Source organism: Hevea brasiliensis, chromosome 14 (genome assembly GCF_030052815.1).
Source record: "Hevea brasiliensis isolate MT/VB/25A 57/8 chromosome 14, ASM3005281v1, whole genome shotgun sequence".
Taxonomy (NCBI): Eukaryota; Viridiplantae; Streptophyta; class Magnoliopsida; order Malpighiales; family Euphorbiaceae; genus Hevea; species Hevea brasiliensis.
Window position 1 is genome coordinate 82,753,827 of NC_079506.1, and position 19,928 is coordinate 82,773,754.

General features: G+C 30.9%; 2 protein-coding genes and 1 non-coding gene across 10 annotated transcripts; 1 reads left to right on the forward strand and 2 right to left on the reverse strand.

Moving 5' to 3' along the window:
• The first annotated feature begins 4,460 nt into the window (after nucleotides 1-4,460).
• Nucleotides 4,461-8,202, forward strand: LOC110664808 (glutathione S-transferase DHAR2). Of its 2 annotated transcripts, XM_021824668.2 has the most exons (6): nucleotides 4,461-4,625; nucleotides 4,714-4,804; nucleotides 5,325-5,468; nucleotides 6,017-6,134; nucleotides 6,239-6,379; nucleotides 7,975-8,202. In XM_021824668.2, exons 1-6 carry the CDS (start codon nucleotides 4,568-4,570, stop codon nucleotides 8,059-8,061), a joined length of 639 nt encoding a protein of 212 aa, XP_021680360.1. In that variant the 5' UTR covers nucleotides 4,461-4,567; the 3' UTR covers nucleotides 8,062-8,202. The 2 variants fall into 2 exon arrangements, with proteins under 2 accessions (XP_021680360.1, XP_057989511.1); XM_058133528.1 differs by lacking the exons at nucleotides 4,461-4,625; nucleotides 4,714-4,804 and adding an exon at nucleotides 4,885-4,942 and having other exon boundaries at nucleotides 5,324-5,468.
• Nucleotides 8,203-11,177: 2,975 nt separating this feature from the next.
• LOC110664807 (uncharacterized) lies at nucleotides 11,178-19,719 on the reverse strand. Of its 7 annotated transcripts, none has more exons than XR_009143069.1 (4): nucleotides 19,464-19,719; nucleotides 19,282-19,325; nucleotides 12,764-12,869; nucleotides 11,925-11,960 (listed from the first exon to the last, which is right to left on the reverse strand). XR_009143069.1 is itself a non-coding variant. In XM_021824666.2 (3 exons), exons 1-3 carry the CDS (start codon nucleotides 13,048-13,050, stop codon nucleotides 11,815-11,817), a joined length of 285 nt encoding a protein of 94 aa, XP_021680358.1. In that variant the 5' UTR covers nucleotides 13,051-13,537; the 3' UTR covers nucleotides 11,178-11,814. The 7 variants fall into 7 exon arrangements, 1 of the variants encoding a protein (XP_021680358.1); XR_009143066.1 differs by lacking the exon at nucleotides 11,925-11,960 and adding an exon at nucleotides 11,968-12,170; XR_009143065.1 differs by lacking the exons at nucleotides 11,925-11,960; nucleotides 12,764-12,869 and adding exons at nucleotides 14,130-14,595; nucleotides 15,248-15,315.
• On the reverse strand, nucleotides 19,546-19,701 carry LOC131173563 (U12 minor spliceosomal RNA). The gene has a single exon (XR_009143879.1). It is a non-coding gene; the product is annotated as a U12 minor spliceosomal RNA (small nuclear RNA).
• Nucleotides 19,720-19,928: the final 209 nt, after the last annotated feature.

The following is a 19,928-nucleotide window of genomic DNA, read 5'->3' on the forward strand; positions in this document are numbered from 1 at the left end:
AATTCGGGGACCGAATTTTTTTAAGGGGGGAAGTATGTAGAAACCCATATACATTTATTATTATTTTATTTTAATTAGCTAACAATAATTTAATATATTTATAAAAAATATATATTTTTTTTATTGGATGGTTTGCTTAATTATTTTTAGATATATATATATTATTTTTGAAATTAAATATATATCTGCAATCTGAACAACCCAGTTCAATAATAACTCTTATCCCATTCTACACCTAATAGAACTCTTGAAATATATATATACCATAATCATCTTTTCTGCTAAACTTTGCTCTTAAAACCTGTTTGTCACCTCTTTTTTTTCTATCAAATACTCTCAACAGAGAATCCCTAAATTTTTACTTTTCTATTCATCACATTCGATTCTGTTTTCAAGGTAAAAATTCTCATTCTTTATTCAATAATGGGTGAATTTGATTTTATTTTCTTTCATTGATTTGTTACAACTACCCTATAAATTTATTTTTTTGATCATTAGTATTGAATTGGGTTGATCATAATTGCTGTTGGATAATAATTGATTATATATATATATATATATATATATATATATATATATATATATAGCCTCTCATCCCACGACCCACCTCGTCCCACGACGTCCCGTTCACGTTTATATATATATATATATATATATATATATATAAGTTATTATATTTTATTATTATTTGATATTTTTCTTTAATATTTTGGGTGTGTAAGAGATTTGAATATTTAATCAGTCAGTTGAAATTGTCTCTCTTCCATTGAAATAACTATTGTCTTGGAGGTTCCAGGTGAGTGGTAATTATAGTACATGGTACCGTTTTAGTCCATTTTAAAATTTCTTAGCATTAAATTTGTTATTAAATGAAATTTTAAATCAATATTTTAACAATTATTTTATATGTGATTTTCTAGAGTTTTATTTTATTATTGAATTTTATTTCGATTTTGATTAAATAATTGATTTTGTCAACTATCTTTGCATTAGACCCATTAGGATTCCGAGAACAGGCCTTTAATGTATTTATATTGATTGATATTTGACTATAAAATTTACTGATGTGTTGCACTGAATTGATTTGAGATTGATTTGATCTTATTGACTCTCTGAAACTATTAAAATACACTATTAAAATTGCACTATCAGTTATTATTTGCTATCTGAAATTTTTATTAATTTTGATTGATTTGTATAAATTGATTTTCTATTTTGAATTGGTACCTGTGCCCAGTATCTGTTTCTGTTATCTGGCCCCGCCGTGTGGATTATCACGGTATTAGGTTGCATTGTCGAGTCATGCATCATTGCAGTTTATGGTTTGCATTAGTATCATATGCATTGATATCTGTGAAGGAGGAGGAAGGTATCTAATATCTGGTAGCGCGCTTACCATCTGACCTTTGGTGATATGGGGTATCATCACCCTAGTGTACTGTACCATAAAATTTTTATTGAATGAATTTCTTTTATATATATGTTTTATGAAGTTATTTTATTAATGATTTTTGACAGCATGAGCATGATTTTATTGAATAGAAAATTTATTGTGAAATTAATCAAGCGTCTGCCTGTTCGTATTTCATTGTGTGCTATAATTATCATTCACTGAGCATCTAGCTCAAACCACGTTTTCTCACATGCATTATACATTTTGAGATCGCAAAGTGATCCAAATACTCAGTCCATTTTCTGGAGAGGGACAACTTTGATTTGTTCTCATGGTATGCTCGAATTCATGTTTTCTCGGGCTAATAATTAGTTTAGTTTATTGAACAGTTTAAGTTTTTATTGAAATCTGTAGAGACTTCGCAGTTTACCTATGGGATATTTATGATGTTTATTCAGCATTTTGTTTATTTGGATTTTGTCTATTTTTGAAATTAGTAAGTGACAATATATTCATTCAAGATACTTTGATAAGGCTTGCATGATTTAAGAATACTTAAATTATGCGCCGGTCACGGTTCAGAATTTTGGGTCGTGACATACTATTAGCTTAACATTGTAATAAAATAATAGAACATATTTTTATAAAAAATAATTTTTTAGAAATTTTTTTATAAAAAATATTTTTTATATGTAAATTAATTTCTAAGAAATATACAGAGCATAAATCTTTTCATATTTTAATAAAATTATCAAAAATCAGAAAATATCATTTTTCATAAAAAAATAATGGAGTTGCCATTTTAATTAAAAAATATTTTTCATTGAGGAATCATCTAAATTCACCAAATGCTAAAAAATATAATTTAAAAAAAAAATACTTTCTGCAAAAGAAAAGGAGTGCATACCTATGCCAATGAGAGAATAAAAAAATTATGAAAATACAAAAAATAAAATTATATATTTTATAAGTTCGTTTTCCTTTTATTTTAAGTAAAGTAACCAAATAATAATTAAAATGAAAAACAGATTTATTTTTCTTTTTTATTCACTGTTTAATTTTCTTTTATTTTCCTTTTACAATTATGGAGTAAACAAAGACTTAAAAATTGCCTTTTTCAGAGAAAATGAGAATAGATAGTTGATAGGTTTGTCTAATTTTTTAATTTAAAATTATATAATAATTTCTTGAAATTGCTTTTTAACGTTTAAAAATGAAAGAAAAAAAATTCTGAAATGATTTTTTTTAAGAAGAAAATTCTGAAAGGATTTTTTTTTTCTTTTGAGCAAAAATTCTGAAAACCGATGTTAATACAATAAGAATAGGATGGCAACGAGTATGATTTTTGGTCAGTACTCGATCTGATCTAACTCTAATAGAATGAGTTTAGCTAATATATAATCAGATTTAGGACGGATTCGATTTTAAATTTTAATGCTCATGTTAAATTCGAATTTTATATGTTGAATATCTATTACACGAACCTATTTATATAAATATTTAATTAAATATCAAATATATATTTTTTATAATAATATTTATAAATTTTTATATATTTTATTTTATATAAAATAAAATTAAAATATTTTATAAAATTATTAAATTTTTAAAATATAATTTATTAAAAAAATTTATATAAATATTTAATTAAAATATATAAAATTAAATACGCTCGGAGATTTTCTAGTAATAATAATCGGATTAGATAAGACTGTGTCCAATATTTGGACTATGTTTCATTTTTCATGGCTAGTAATTATTGTTTGCTCAAAGTTGTTAAGTCAAAATCATCCTACTTTATAATATAAAAGTTGCAATGATATTTTATGAGACGTTACATCCCACTTTATTAAAACAGAGATTTTAATGAATTATATTCGTAAAATTAGAGAAATTAAAAAAAAAAATTATAGGCCAATCAACGTTTCTTATATTAGAATTCGAGTCCCACCAATTATCATTTGTAATGAGTGATTTGTAAATTTTATTATACTATAATCGATATGCCTTGAATTGAGGACCTCCTTTTATTTTATTTTTTTATAATAATAAAAAAAAGTAAATAATACAAATATATTATAAAGTTGAGACAAGGTAATTATGAATTTTTTTTTTGTTTTAATATAAATCATCTTTAATTAGAGATATACATTTGACTCGATGTTAATTATTATTTCTTTAAAAGAATTCAATTGCTAAATTACATAAACAATTTTTTAACCATTTACAAATAAAATTTTGAAAGTAATGAATAGGAGAATTTTTTTTATATATAATTGATTTTGATTGAAATTGAAATTTATTATTTTATAATTTTTAATATAAATATTGATATTGTCATTGATGACTATAGGTTAATAATTAGCATTAAAATTCTGATAAAAAAATTAATATTAAAATATTAATTATAAATAAGTTTTAACTTAGTAATATTGAGTTATCTTTAAAATTATTAAGTCTTAAATTTAAATTTTAATCAAAATTAATTATAAAAAACTAATTATTGATGGGATGATTAAAAGGCACTTGATAAATTTTTAATTTTTAATAATATATTTTTAATTTTAAACTATTGATAATTAAATTAAAAATTAATCAAAATATCATGTTTATTAAACCTCCAAATTTAATAGTTAAAAGGAGAAAAAACTAAAATCACTCTCATCATTTGACAAAATAAACATTAAAATTGAATTAAAAAAAATCTTAATTAAAACTCTATTTATTTTGTAAAAAATAATTTATATATAAAAAATATTTTTCATAAAAAATAATTTTTAAAATTTTCTTATTATTTAATTGCACTGATAAATTAATTATATATATATTTTTTTATATTTTAATAAAATTATTAAAATTTAAAAGATTTATAATTTTATTAAGAAAATATTTCTTATTGATTATTTTTATGAATATTAAAAATATGAAAAATATATTTTATAAAAATATTTTTATTAAAATAAATATTTAGCAACAAATTTAAAAAGGTGGAAAATGATAAAAAATGCCTCGGCAAATAAAGGCGAGAACTTTCTGTATGTCTTCAAGTAATGCAATTATCTAATTAGTCCGGTCCGGTTTAATAACAAACCCCAAAGGTCCAAACTGGTACTTGTACTTGCTTCATTTCTTCCCCCAGCCATTCACAGGGTGCTCTGCAATTTTTCCAAGGAAATGGCTTTGGAGATCTGTGTCAAGGCAGCTGTTGGTGCTCCTAATATTATCGGAGACTGTATGCTCTCTCTTTCTTTCTATTTATATATGTTCTGTGTATGTAGGCATTTTGATGGAAATTTATCTGTTGGTTTTGTGTTTTTCAGGCCCATTCACCCAGAGATGTCTCTTGACTTTGGAAGAGAAGAAACTTTCCTACAAGTTGCATCTGATCAATCTGAGTGACAAGCCTCAATGGTATCAGAATCAGCTAGTCGTTTGAGCCTGTATACATAAAAAAAAAATCGAATTTTTTTTTGTGTTTTAATAGTTTATTTTTAGTGTTTGTGCAAATGGGTTTCTGTTGTTTGATCAATCTCAGTGACAAGCCTCAATGGGTTAGGTTTGTAGGCGTGTACCCTTAAGTCCATATATGCGGCTGTTCTGCTCATATGCTTTAAAATTTTCGAAATTGAAGTATTGATTGTTAACTTTTGGGGGGAACCAAGAAAGCGCCTTCTTTGGTGGTTCTGTTTGAGGGAAACCGACACTCCTCAGTTCTTCCATTTTAGGGGAAAAAGTCCTTTTCTTTTATCATTGAGGATCACTGTTTTAATAACTTTTTAATCTATTTGACCAAAAGCAATGAAGATCAAAGCCTAGATTATTACAAAGGTTAAGACGAAAAATAGCACACACATTAAATAGACAATATAGTTATTGTTTGAGGTTTTTGTATGTGTTATTCATTACTGGATTGGTGCTGTTGGTTTGATAGGTTTTTGGAAGTAAGCCCTGAAGGGAAGGTGCCAGTGGTGAAATTTGATGACAAATGGGTGCCAGACTCTGATGTGATTGTTGGGATTCTAGAGGAGAAGTACCCTGAGCCATCTCTTGTTACCCCTCCTGAATATGCTTCTGTGTAAGCATCCTTTGTCTATCCTTGTACATTTTATCTTTATGTTAGTTTGATATGGTTATCTGCTGAGGGTTGGATTTTGTTTCTGTTTTCCTATTGTTTGTTTGCTGATTAGGTTTCGGGCAGTAAAATTTGGAGGGATATTCCTTGATGAAATTATGAGATAGAGATTATGATTGTATTGTTCTTGTTAAATTTTGTTTTACTGATTTTAATATGTTGTTCTGTTTCTTATTTTTTGCTTAATTTTGTGGTGCTTTCTATATTGATCACCATTTAACCACAAAGCTTGGAGAAACTATCTATCTATCTTTTGTCTCCCGGGAAATCAAAGTTAAATGCAAATTAACTTTTTCACCTTTCTATCTTTTGTATGAGAAATTTTCTTAGACATGCTTTATGTGAAACAAATAGATGTTCCGTGCTTGTGTTTTTGCTAATGCTCATGTTTGTACAAGCATGCATTTGTGCATGTGTAGTTGCAATTACTTTGAATTTAAAGCTTTTATGTAACCTTAACTTTTCAATCCATATGTTGTGTGAGACTGCAGAGGTTCAAAGATATTCCCATCTTTTGTCAAATTCTTGAAGAGCAAGGATTCCAATGATGGATCTGAGCAGGCTTTGCTTGAGGAATTGAAGGCATTGGAAGAGCATCTTAAGGCACATGTATATATAAACTTGAAACACAAACATAAACTCATGGATGAGTTTGATTCTTTTTTATCATTTGGTATAGAAATACAGATTGATTTGTTGGAGCATTGAATCAGGGTCCTTATATTGCTGAGGAAAAGATCACTGCTGCAGATTTGGGCTTGGCACCAAAGCTGTACCATCTTGAGGTTGTTCTTGGCCATTTTAAGAAGTGGACAGTCCCTGAAAACTTACCTCATGTCCACAATTACACAAAGGTATGTGGTTGTTGTTACATAAGTGGTAAAATTTGTTTTTGTTTCTTATTTTCAGTAAAACAAATTGAATTGTTGTACAAATATAATATAATTCAGTTTTGGAAAATTACTCCTTGTGGGTTGAAAAAATGTAGTTCCGAAGCCCACATTTAACATAAAGTATATGATATCTTGTTGTTTGTTATTGCTTTTGTCCATCCCATGCTTATGATTGGCTCACAGGAAATAAGTGGGAGATTGTCTTTTTTTCCCTTTTCCTCATCAATTGCCTCGACATAAATGATTAAGAAATGGGAGCTGCACCAACTACATTTGTAATCAGTGGCCTATTTTGGTGGCTTGATCCATTGGAATAAGATGTTGCTTCTCCAAATTCAAAATATATTTACAAAAAAAGACCTCTGCTCAGTGTATGTGTTTTGCCAAAGGTTTCTCCCGAGTTGTCTTAAGAAAAGTATTTATTGTGCATGTGCATTTGATGAATGGGCAATAATCCATCTTGACTTGTAGTGTGCAACTATGGCGTAGCCATCTAATGTGTTGATAATACTTGCTGCGCGTCCATTATTGATTTGGAAATGGCCATGTAACAAACACTTCAGTATATTGGTTTGACGAAGTTAGTCCATCTAGTTGAAAGTTACTGTGACATGAAGGGAATTGGTATCAATGGATTTACAAGTTTTAGATATTGATGCAGTCTTGGTGTCTAACAGAGCTGAATAAGCGAAAAAGGATCTATATAGTCGATCCCAACTAATTTGGGGTTAAGTCGTTAGGACTTAGCTGTCGTTATTGTTGCTGTGGTAGCTGCAATTTGCCATTCAGTAGGCAGTAGTACTACTGCTAATTTCCAAGTTTGTTTTGGAAATTTGTTGTTTCAATGGGCTGTTATCACTTATGATCCACAATTGTCTTGCTGTGCTATTCCTGGAATTTGCTTCTATCAAGGACTGATCCTTCCTTAGAGTGGCAACCCACTGGATAGACATCCCAAGTTTGTTTCTTTCTTGCGGTGCCTATTTCTTGATGCCGTTTCCTCATGGGATTTTACTTCCTTAGATATGTGTCTTATAGAATACGAAAACTAATAATGCAGTGATGTTGTGTCTATATACTTTATCCCCTTTTCTTACATACCCTGTGCTTCAAATATAAAAATTGATAGTTAAATATGATGGGGATAAATCCTCATGATGTTGGCTTCTAAGTCTTAATTAAGATCCAATTAATTTGAAATATGGCTGGTAGGTTTCATTATTTCAACATTGGATTACTATTTTGACTCCATAGTTGACTGATGGATATATAATGAAAAAAGGGTCTTCGCTGCATTGAGTAGTGTTAAATTATTATGATATAGATGAAATTTAGCAGTACCTTAGAACCAAACCCTGTGCTAGCTGTACCTTAGAAGCAAACACTGTGTGTGTGTGTGTGCACGAGTACGCGTGTTGGGGTGTGCATTGTATATCACAAATACTCTTTGCGTATCTACATATGTGAGTGCACCCATCTGAGTCAAAGGGGTTACAGGTTTAGAAATTGTAAGTTGGAGTTTGAAAATAATATAAATCTGACACCTTGTTTTGCAGTTGCTCTTCTCCAGGGAATCTTTTCAGAAGACCAAGGCTGCAAAGGAACATGTGATTGCAGGGTGGGAGCCTAAGGTCAACGCATGAAGTAGTTCTAAGTTATGAGTATGTTGAACTCTAGGTATGAAATGCGGTTGAGAATTGAAAATTGTGTATCAGACATGTATGCTGGAGGTTCTGTTGCCTTCTATAATCTACTAATCTAGTAAGTGGTATTTGCTGTGCTAATTGGCAATGGCTGGCTTTTCTCTTTTCTCTTTTGCTAGTATAAGGGATGGCTGTTGTGCATGCTTTGGAGCCTGTTTTTGCTTATTATCTTTTCATTTGTTGTCCTGTATTCCTCAAGCATAATAATAATAATAATGAATCATGGGATCAGTAGTGCTGGTGTGAGAAACTTAGGAGAGGTGAAGGAAAAAAAATCCTGAAAATAGCCTTTTTAGTACAAGATAATGACTTGGATTACTTGACAGTAGGCTGCAATGGGACCTAATTAAAGGTTAGTGAAAGGACATAAATAATAATAATAATAATAAAAGCCTATTGGCTGAAAAAATTTGAAATTTTGCGTAAATTGCTTATTTTATCTAATTTTTTAAATGTTGAACAATTAAATAAAAATTTTTTAAATTAGAGAAATTTTATCAATTCTCAAATTACAATATAGGCATTTTGAGTTTTATTAGAAGAATTTTAGGGTAAACACATTAAGTTTATATTTGATAGAGCGTAATATAATGCAATGCAATATAATCGATTATGTAATGTAATTGTCATTACATTTTTATGTTTAGTTGTAAAATAAAAATATAATTAGTGTAATATAATGTAATAATAATTTTGATTTTAATATTTAATTTATTTATAGTATTAATAATAAATTATAATGATTGCAATGATTAATTAATTAATTTTTTTATAGCGATAGATGGTGATGGTGATAGTAACAATAGTAGTGGTAGTAGGTCGGTGGTGTGAGTGTGACAATAGCTAAATGATGATTGTGATGGTCTAGTAGTGATGGTGGTGGTGATAGGGTAGGAGTAGTGGCAGGTGGTTGTGGTGGTGGTAGTAATGACAGAGTAGGGGTAATAGTGATAATAGCATTTGTGGCTGGGTAGTAGTAGTTGTAATATTAATAATAAATGAAAAAAATTAAAACAAGTAATTATGATCACATTCATTTTTGTATATAATAATCATTACGTTATTTTAAGTATAATCAGTTATATTATGTATTTATCATTCTATTATTACACTACAACTTTGATTACATCATACTAAATATGGCTTAAGATTAAATTAAATTATATAATTTCAATGGAGAATAGTTTATTCAGGGTAAACATTCTACTGTTCAACTATGTGAATGAAACATAAATTCAACTGTGTAAATGACACATTAAAATAATTTTATGAGTATAAAAGTAGAAAATGTAAAATTTTCATCATGCAGTATTGACACACACAAATTGAACTTCAAATTTAAAGTAAAGGCCAGAATTCTCAATTTTTTTTTTTAATCGGATAAAATTTATTCAAAATTTAATTGTCCATGAGCAATTCACATAAAATTCTAGATTTTTCTAGCCAATAGACCTAATAATAATAATAATAATAATCAAAATGTAACTCAAACCCTTGCCCACTTTGGAGCTCCTCCTCTTCCCTCTTCCATCTCCAGCTTCCCTCTTGAATATCAAGTCAATAAATGAGAAGAAAGAAGCTATTGACATGTTGGTGCTGAATCATTTTTTTTTTTCTTAGCCATGTTGTGACTGAAATGGAGATTAATAATTAATGTGTCAGTTTTGGATTGAGTTAATTTATTTTTATGAGAGATTTAAATATTAACTTTCATTGACTGTATATTAAAAAAAAATTCTTTCCCATTAGCTATGCTTGAAGAATTTTTAACTGCAATTTTTTTTCTCCTACCCCAATTTCATAAATGAAATCTGCAATTTGTAATTTTATTAACAATTGAATTTTATCTCTATGTTTTTGCAGAACACAAAAGAAAAACAATTTTTTTTTTCTTTTACATGAAAAAATAGTCTTCAATGTTACACTTTGTTAAAATTTCTTTCAAGACCAAAATAAGCTGAAATGTACTCAATTCAATGTTATTAATAAGCATTGAAACCCTCTCTAAAGCTTGGAATCTCAGTCAAATTGTAAAATGGATTTAGGGGTTACTTGTCTTAGCTTGACTGGTTCATAAACTCTAAAAATAAACTGATATATTTATTTATAATATTTTTTTCTTATAAATTAAAAAAAAAGTTAGATAAAGTGTATAACTAATTTTTATTTAATTTTTAAAATTACATTATATATTTAATTTAATATATTTTTTAAATAATTTTAATAATAAATATATTTATAAATTATTTCTATTAAATATATAAATTACTTATAAACTTTAAATTAATTTTCATAAGTTAATCTGAATAACTTGTGAATTAAAAGTTTTATCCTTCACGTCTTGGGCCCCTGAATTTTGGTCCAGGAGAAGGTAGATTTTCTTTCACAACTTGATGTGGGACCTTGTCCTTACAGTCCAACAGGTTTTCAGGTTCTTTCATGCTTGATTCTCAATAATCAGCACAAGCAAAATTCTTCATAAATTAGCTGGAAATAGATGGTATTAAAAATTAATTTAAAATTAAATTTAATATTTTTTTAATTATAAAAATCTTAAAATAATTAAATAATTTTTAAACAAATAATTTTTTTTTAACCTTTTTAATTATAATTCTAAACAGGCTCTAATTGGAACATGGCTGGAACTAATGAGCAGAGCCCATTTAACCCTTTTTTAAGTTCAGATATCCTATCCTTCCCACAAGCCAACCCAGCAAAACATAACAGCCTAAAAGACCATGCTCATCGCTAGAAGCAAATTCCATTACCAATTCCTTTCTCTACTACTGCAGTAGTATATACCAAGAAATCCTTACTTAAATCCAATTTATTATAAATTTAAGAAATAAATATGTGAGATTATATATTTAATAGGTGAGTTCCATTATATATCTTATTACCACACACATTTCATTGTCTCATATAATGGTTTGATGTGAGAAATGGCAAACGCTTAACTGATTTCAGACCACTGGCTCTTGGAGAAGCCGCTAACATCCCCTTCATGAGAAAAAGAAAAGTTCTTGATCGTGACCAGGGTTGTAGCAGTCCCCACCTTATTTTTAACTTCCATTTTATTAAACTGAAGGAAAAGACTACTTCAACAAACATCACATACACGTTCTTTCTCTTGATATTTCATTCCAAGTAAGCCAAAGCCAAAGCCAAAAGAATTCACTAGACAACAATATTTGATGCAGCCTCTAGATTCCAGGTACAGTGTCACCACCTTAAACCTCGAGAACCTTCCCCGTCCAACTATTCAATTATGTAAACTATAATGTCACATCCAATCAAAATTCACCATGTCACACTGATAATAATGGTTTCATTACATCAAAGTTTACGAGAAATGCATGAAGTTTCGCTAATACAATGATATGTCATTGTGTGATTGGTTACATGGGATTTTTATTCCAATAATTAGGAACATGATATGCATATGTCATAGGATTTACAAGCTGTTTTCATGGATGAAATCCACATATTCAATATTTTACCATGCATAGGATTCACCATATATGCATATGTAGGACCACAAGTACAAGTGAGACATCAAATCTAATTTCTTGTGTTTTTGGCAGGATTAGGTTTGGAAGGGAAAGCCAAAACTACCAACCAGAACACAAGAGAGACAGAGAGAGGAAGGGAGAGAGAGATGGATATCATTTTCGCGTAGCATCATCGTAATTTTTAGTCATCGGTATCTTTAGAGGATTTCGAGATCATTTTCTGGATCATTTGACTGGTTTCCTCCTCGGACATCCGATCATCTTTGCTTTTGGATTGAGCATATGCCTCGAAGAATTCCTTGTTCTCTTTCTCCAATTCATTCCACACTGCATATATACACATTTAATCAAATCATAATCATGTTATGTGATCACTTCACATAAACCAATATTTGCATAACTGTGTGTGTCAACTCCCTGCAGTGCGTATTTCTGTTAGTCTGAGCTAGCAAGGAAGAGAAAAAAGAAGCAAGACAATCCAAAGCTGCTCAAAGTTGCCTTTCAGACTGTTTGATAACCAAATTCTTTAGTGATTGCCTGTGAAATGGAAATAACAAGTTTTGATCTTTGTTTTATAGTTGGATATTAGATTTAAAAGGGTAACTAAAACCAACCTACTGAAGCTAAGACTATATATAGAAAAGCTTATAATTATGCAGAGAAATTTTTTTAAGATTGTGAGGCAAAACAGGTCAAGTTCAATCATGTTTTCATTTACCGTAAGAGTAGTCATGATTGACTAGAAAACAGAGGGAACCTTATTAATCCAAAAGGAGGAGACAAAGAAGATGAAACCCAGTTACTCAATATCATCTAGGGCTTGCCCATAATTCGTAAGAGATCATTCATGAAATAGCTAAAACTAGCTCAAACCTATACAAAACCTGTAGATTTTTCAACTCAAACTTCTTTTAGAACAGCTTATCTATAGTCCTCCTATTCATATTACACGTGTGAATCTCAATAGGGTGATGAATGTGTACAGAAGTGAAATGGAATATATATGAAGCCTAGTTAACTCATATTTTATCACTGAGGGAGTAACCAGTGTCAACCCTTATGTTGCCTCAATAATTAATATGATATTGAAAAGTCAAGTATTTGAGAATTGGAGTAAAAGGGAAACAAACCAGTAGAGGTGATGACAGGTTCGATATTTGCATGTTTGGAAAGGGCTTCCATGCACTCCTCTTTTGTCATGTTAAATATCAGACACTTCTCTATAAGATGCTGCACCTAAACAAGTCATAATCATAACCATCAACGATACATACAGAAAAAATAAATCCAATACTGTTGTGACTAATAAATCAAATAAAATGTTGGAGGGTGATCAAAGTGTGATGATGAATTCAGCAAAAAGTTAAATTCTTTAAAGACTAACCATGTGTATGTAAGAAGCAGAAGAGTCCCCCATGATCAAAAGAGAAACACAACTATATTATTACTTGTATGCAATTTTAACAAGGAGATCAACGAAATATATCTTTGGAGAATAGACTTGGTGCAATATTATGATGTCGTGAATCGTATGCAAGAATGATGTGAAAAAGGGAAAACATAGCACTAAAAGGGGAGGGGGTTGCTAGGGGATGGGTCCAGGAGTCCCACGTGGGAGATGGATGATAATTGGTTGGGAAAGGATTAGAGGAGATTTCTAAATGACCATTTCCTTTGTCTTGTAGGATTATCATTAGGAATCCCGCCCTCCACGTGAATAGTGGGTCCTTCCATCTAGAAATTCTTTCAAGAAGACAAGCCACTTCTCCTTGATGGCATCCTCTAACAGTAGCAAAATGATCCCCTTCCTCACAAAACAACATCGCCAGTATCACCGGAATGTTTTATAAGCTCACCCAGGTAAACATCACCATGCCTTACCACTCCTTCCCAGCAGTTGCAATGACTTCTATGGAATTCTGTTAATCATATTTATCCAAAGATTAATTATTAAAATAAATCCATCTTTTAACAGAAAATTAAACAAGTGATTACTTATTTTTGTATCCTTTTTTGTGTGCGTTGGAGATTTTACAGGAGAGTTAGAATTTAATTTCCCGCACTACAAGACAAACATTTGATTATTGAGCTAAACATAGCCCAATATATTGGAGAATTTTGAAAAACAAATGATGATGTTTTCAGCATATTGTAATTGTCACGTCGACATGACAATATGGTTAATCTTTCATTTCTGATTTTAATAGATGGAATTAAGAATGTATTTAATTGGAATTATAGAGGAAGCAAATCCAACAAAATGGGCCCATACTGTTGATCATGACATTGAGCAAGTAGGGGCACAGCCAAGCCAAGCCAACCCGCCGAGATGCCAGTTTGAATTGTGGCATCCCTTACCAATTTCTTGTCACAAGGTCTCCAAGGAGATATTTCCCCATTTTGGGATCTTTATTCTCTAGCTTTTGATGGCTCTATCCTTCCTACATTTCAATCGTGTCTGCTAGCAGTATAGATTCAATTTCGCTACAGAAGATGTACAGAATCACTTGGCTTCGCAACTCCACCTCTTCTGCAGATTAACGTACACAAAAATGTGATAGTGTAAGAATCATAGTCATGGTAGAACATGCATTTGAAACCCATGAAAAAAAAAAAAGTTTTCTTCTTAGATAACATGACTAGCACATGATCCGTTGATCCATGATCACTGGGAAAAGTATTGACAATATATTTTCTTGGTTAAATGCATGAACATTCCTGTCTTCTTGCTAGCGGTTCTTGACAGGTTTGTCTTTTCTCTCTTCGACCTCATCATCCAGTGCCATCAACATATTCCAACTGGGAAAAAAGCATAAATCATAGGCACTCTATGGCACAATAAACCAATCAGGAATGGACCGAGCATCCAAAGAAAAGAAAATTTGTTTGCTTCTCCAAGATATTTTCCTTCAAATAAGCAGTCTCTCAACTGAGATCTTGGCTTCCCTTGGGTCTTCCCTATCTGTGAAAGCCATAAAGAATATTTAAGAATGAGGGACAATTGAATTTTTTAATTTATTGAATCACTAGATCATGAATCCAAGAAGAAATGGTTTTTCTATGTTCACTGGTCTTTATTATTTTTCGGTATAACAAGAAGCTCAAAATGAAGCAACCCTTCACCCAGTTAACCATGTGCTATCCAAACTTTTCTTATCATTCCTTTTTTGCCAACCTCCAAGTATTAGGGACCAATATTGCAAGAGTAAAAACAGTACATTTTTTATCTGTGGTTCACCTAGACGGGTCACCAATAATCACAGAATGTGGATTGACGCATGAGAGCATGTGTACACCTCAAGAATGATGCTACTATTTGAGCCTGTTTTTCCAAGTCGGCAGAAAACAATAGCCATAATCTGATATCATTTTAGATTGAGCCTGATGATGTGTCATATATTGATTTGTTTATGATAGGAAGACTAAAATTTTCATCCTAATTGAATTTCAAGTTTTCAAGCCTAGTACTTTTGTCTTTTCATTAGCCCTTGGTAGTTTCTAAACTGTTTGCAGCATCAGACAGATCACTACAAGACAGAAGATGGAAATTAAACACCACAGAAAGATCCATTATTGATGTTGCGCTCAAGAGCACAAGAAAACAGTTAACATACAGTCATCAATCGTGCACCAAGTTGGCCTGCAAGAACCATGTCTCCATCAACCCTAGTCAGCTCAATCCCTATACATTCCAAAATTTTAATAAAATTGTTTTTGCTTAAAAAAAAAAAACAAAAGAAAAAAAAAAGAAAAAATCAACACCTTAGATGTTATGTTCTTGCGAAAAGCTAAATCAAATGGAACAGAAATTATTAATGTTTAAATTAAGTGATCATAAGATCATATACTAGAAGAAACTCGTGTAGGATCAGTTCCCTTATTTGGAGTTGATCCCAGATGGGATCACTATAAAGAGAATCTAATATTAAGTTCCTGATTGAGGATTGTCATCCTAGGTGGCATAAGAAGATAGAGGAGAAAGTAACAGCAAATGAACACAACGTTCAGATTTCTCCAATCTCATAAATAACTCATTTGTCACATCTGATGACAGTCATGATCATTTTTTCTGCAACTTGGGATGAAAGTTTCAGATGCACAGCACTTGACAACTTTGCCTTGTGATCATTTTTTCTGCAACTTGGGATGAAAGTTTCAGATGCACAGCACTTGACAACTTTGCCTTTTAAGTGGTGAGAAATTGAATAAATCCATAGAGTGCACCATGGAATTTCAAAGTACATGATTTTCAATGCCACATAAGCAAGTTTCAATTTCATAGAATACAGATGCTAACAGAACAATTAGTATGCCATGTCCTAGTCAGATGTTATAGGGCAGTCTATCAACCAGGGTTTGCATGGACAAGCTATAGACTAGAGTTTAGGTGGACAAGATCATGTTAAGTTCTTTTTCTTTTATTATTAATAATAAATCTCTGCTTATAAAATATAAATTAATTAAAAAAAAAAACAGAACATGCGCACGAAAAATTTCATGGCAGGCATCTTCTTTGAGCCGTTGAATGAAATGGATTTCCACATATCCAACGATTATAAAAACATGCACATTATATGTAGATTCTCTCAAAATCTCTACACATTTTTGAAACATAGTTCATGGAATCACAGTCCATCACAGCTTGACTAATGTATCAACATGATTTTCAATGATATCATTGTAGATGGAGTTTGATGATGTGTCAAGTGCTGATTGGTTCACAATAGAGACTAGTATATTCTTCTCCCATCTTGGACCCACAGGTCCTTGGTGCTTTAATGTCCACTATGCAAATGATTGAGGAAGATCATGCCAAAAAAAAAGCTAAAATATTTGCAATTATAACAGAACTATAATAAAATTGCAGTTCTTACCCATAACAATCTTGGGAACATATTAGATTATAAATAAGCGAAAAAGCTTGAAAGACTTCTGTTTTAGCGATTGTAATGAGGAAGGTTTTCTTATGTCTCCCACATCAACTTAGTTCTAATCCCTTAAAATCCATAAAACAACATAGAAACAAGGTCAGGAAAGATTTAGGATCCACATTTAATGGATAAGGTATCCTTACTCCTTATCTAAAACCTGTTGCAGAATTGTTAAGTTCCACACAAGAAGCCAATTGATGCAGAACCAAGGGAACAATGGGATGAGAAACAAATTTTCAAACTTTTATTAATTCTCAATCTTAATCATCACAATAGGCTCTCAATAAAATACCTTAACTTCCTAATTCTATATTAAATATAATTTCTAAGTTTAGTCTTCTTCCAATACTGGATCACCAATTATTCTTTATTTAAAGCTACATTTCATTATTCTTAATAGATTGTGTTATGGTTGTGGTTCATGTTCAAAGAGATGCATTATAACTTAGAGATCCAAATGAAAGGGGATTTCATGCCTGGAGGGGTTAGGACAATTGTAATTATGAGGATTAATTTTGTAATTTAGACATGGTTTTAAATAACGGCCATTACGCTATATAACGGCCATTACGCTATATAACAGCCATTATTTAAAGTTTTTTAGTCTGCCCTTATCGTTACATCCGTTATTTAAAGGCAACAGAAAAAATGCATCTGTAACGGCCATAAAGGCCTTTATGTAACGGTAGTGATCGTTATTTAACGTTAAGTAACAGTAACGGTCCGTTACCTCACTATGTTTTGGGTCCAAATAAGGGCAATAGCTCTTCCTCATATTTTGTTTTTGCTTTGGGGAGTTTTAAGTTGCTATGTCTCACTCTCTCTCAACTTTCCATATAAAATTTTCTATGTTTCTATAAATCTTTTACTTCTTATCTCTTGAGCTAAGATTATAAACTACCTTCTTAGTTCTACACATCCATATCTTGCAAAAGATGAGTTATTTATTTTTTTTCCTTTTTTTGGTGTTCTTTGCTTATTTGTTGAAGAAAATTATGTTTGATGCTAAATTTTTCTTTATTAAATTTATAGCATGAAGCATTAGTTTGCCCGATCTATAAGTTTTTTTTTTTTTTAATTTTGAACTATTCTCAAAATTAATTTTAGTGAAATACATAAGTAATTAGAAAATAACATCAAAGAAACTTTTAGGCTTCATACATGCCTGTTAAGTATAATGTTAGTTCTTTACTATCTAATAAACACTGTATAAACTATTAACTGTTATGCTGTGAACAGATCCGAGCATGTTTCAATCGTCTCATGTTACCTTGAGTCCCACTATTTTGTGAGAACTGAAGCATGCTGCTGTCTTAATTACACAGTGATCTCTCCTTTCATAAATGTATACTATTCTACAATTGTTTTCTGCTTAGAAAGAAATTAATCTATCAAATGTTTTTAACGGCTTTCAAATTTTCTCACACTTAAAAATAAATCTTCACAAAGAGAGAGAAAGAACTATGCTATGCAATATTAATCATCCATGCCTTTTTACATTTGCTGCCCAGGTTCCATATTGTGATGCGTAGATAGCCTAAGCCAAGATTGCAGGGCTAAGTCAATCACAACTCTAAAGCTCCATTTATTTATCAGAAAATAATGTTTGTGAAAATTTTTTTTGAAAAAAAAAGAAAATTTCTGTCTGTTGGTTAAAAAACTAAAGTAATTGAAAAAAAAAATTCCTTCATAAAAAGACCATAAGCAGCCATTGAAACAAACTGTCTGCAAAATAGGGTTAACGCTGCATAGATCAATCTTCCCCACTTTTTTTTTTTTTTGTTTTTTATAGTAAACCATAGATATCTCCTATCCCAGTGGGCTAGGTCTATCTTGTTCGCGTCGGAAAGGCCCATTATGAGGGTAAAACACTTCCAACGGGGATTTTCTCCATTCACAGGACTCGAACAATTAACCTTGCTTAAGGGATACAGAAGCACTTCAATTTTTTTTTACATATATTTATATTACACTCATACAAAATAAAATAAATAAGCTATAGTTATCCTTAAAGGTGAGTATGGATAGCTGTTACCAATGACAGCCAGAAATGATAAGCAGTGATTATTAATCTGATGGATACATTAATAACTTGTATAGGTTTCATCCGTTTTACGAATGTTAAAAAATGAAAAATGACTTCCCATATTATGAAGACTTCGAAAACAAACGTTTTCACAAAACAAACGGAGCAAAGAGACGCTTCTACTTACTTAACAAGGAGTAATTATATCCTACCTCAACTATACAATATAGGATTAATATATGGAATGACAAACAAATCAAATCGTAAATCAACAACAATTATATCTCTATGCTACTTGCCACAAAATCGAACATACTATACAAATTCCATGAATTTGAGATTCCCTTAAATTTTCTCAGTAATTGATATGTGTGTAATTGTTTGTTTACATAGTTTATTCTTGATTATTAAGATCCTAAGAAATACCAAATATGTCTTCATAGGAAAGCACAAATAATCTTGTACCATATGAAAGTTACTGTTGGAATTTAGTTGATGGAACTCTGTATCTTACTAAGATCCTAAGAAAAAACAGACATGTCTTCATAGAGAAGCACAAATAACCTCATACAAAATAAAAGTTACTGTTGGAATTTAGTTGATGGAACTTTGTATCTTACTAAGATCCTAAGAAACAACAGATATGTCTTCATAGAGAAGCACAAATAACCTCGTACAAAATGAAAGTTACCTGTTGGAATAATTTAGTTCATTCAACGACTCTTTTTGTCCCCTCTGCAAAACAAAAGCAATCAATGAATTGAAGTTAGTACGATGTTCGACTCTAATTGTTCAAATGGGAACTCAAGTCGGCTAAGTAATACTCTTATGGTGGTTATCTTTTGTCCAATCCAATCGTTACTTAGCACCTACCTCCTGCTCGATAAAATGCGCAAGTGAAAATACATACTGTTTCAACCGTTAAATTTTGGACTGTTTTGGGGGGTGGGTACTAATGGGAGGCCCGCGCAAGCGAGTTCTGCAAAGTAAGCAGCGTCAACGCTCGGCCAGCCTACAGCCCCTCCACAAATTCATGCGCACGAAAAGTTAGCGGCGCGGCGAACAGCTCTCACAGTTCGCTTTGTTTTCCTTACTCATTAGTTTAAGGCAATTTGCTGTGAAGAACGGAAATTCTATTTATTGCCTCTCCCTTGGATAGATTTTCTTTAAACTTTCGATGTGGGACAAAACAATTCCTAAAGCTAAAGGGTTTTACATCCTACAAGAAATTTCTAAGGTGGAAAAGCCCTGAGGCTGCCAAATTAATAATTCCATTATGCATCCATCAATCATCAATTTTTGCTTTTAGAATCTATAATCATTGGATTTACTAACACC

What these genes read in the sequence shown, in the direction of transcription:
- LOC110664808 (XM_021824668.2), top strand. Translation starts at nt 4,568, where the DNA reads ATGGCTTTGGAGATCTGTGTCAAGGCAGCTGTTGGTGCTCCTAATATT. An exon ending in CTGAGTGACAAGCCTCAATG is followed by an intron (nt 4,805 to 5,324) that starts GTATCAGAATCA and finishes TTGGTTTGATAG; the next exon opens with GTTTTTGGAAGTAAGCCCTG. An exon ending in AAGAGCATCTTAAGGCACAT is followed by an intron (nt 6,135 to 6,238) that starts GTATATATAAAC and finishes GCATTGAATCAG; the next exon opens with GGTCCTTATATTGCTGAGGA.
- LOC110664807 (XM_021824666.2), bottom strand. Translation starts at nt 13,050, where the DNA reads ATGGGGGACTCTTCTGCTTCTTACATACACATG. An exon ending in CTGCTTCTTACATACACATG is followed by an intron (nt 12,870 to 13,017) that starts GTTAGTCTTTAA and finishes TGACTTGTTTAG; the next exon opens with GTGCAGCATCTTATAGAGAA. An exon ending in ACCTGTCATCACCTCTACTG is followed by an intron (nt 11,961 to 12,763) that starts GTTTGTTTCCCT and finishes GTATATATGCAG; the next exon opens with TGTGGAATGAATTGGAGAAA.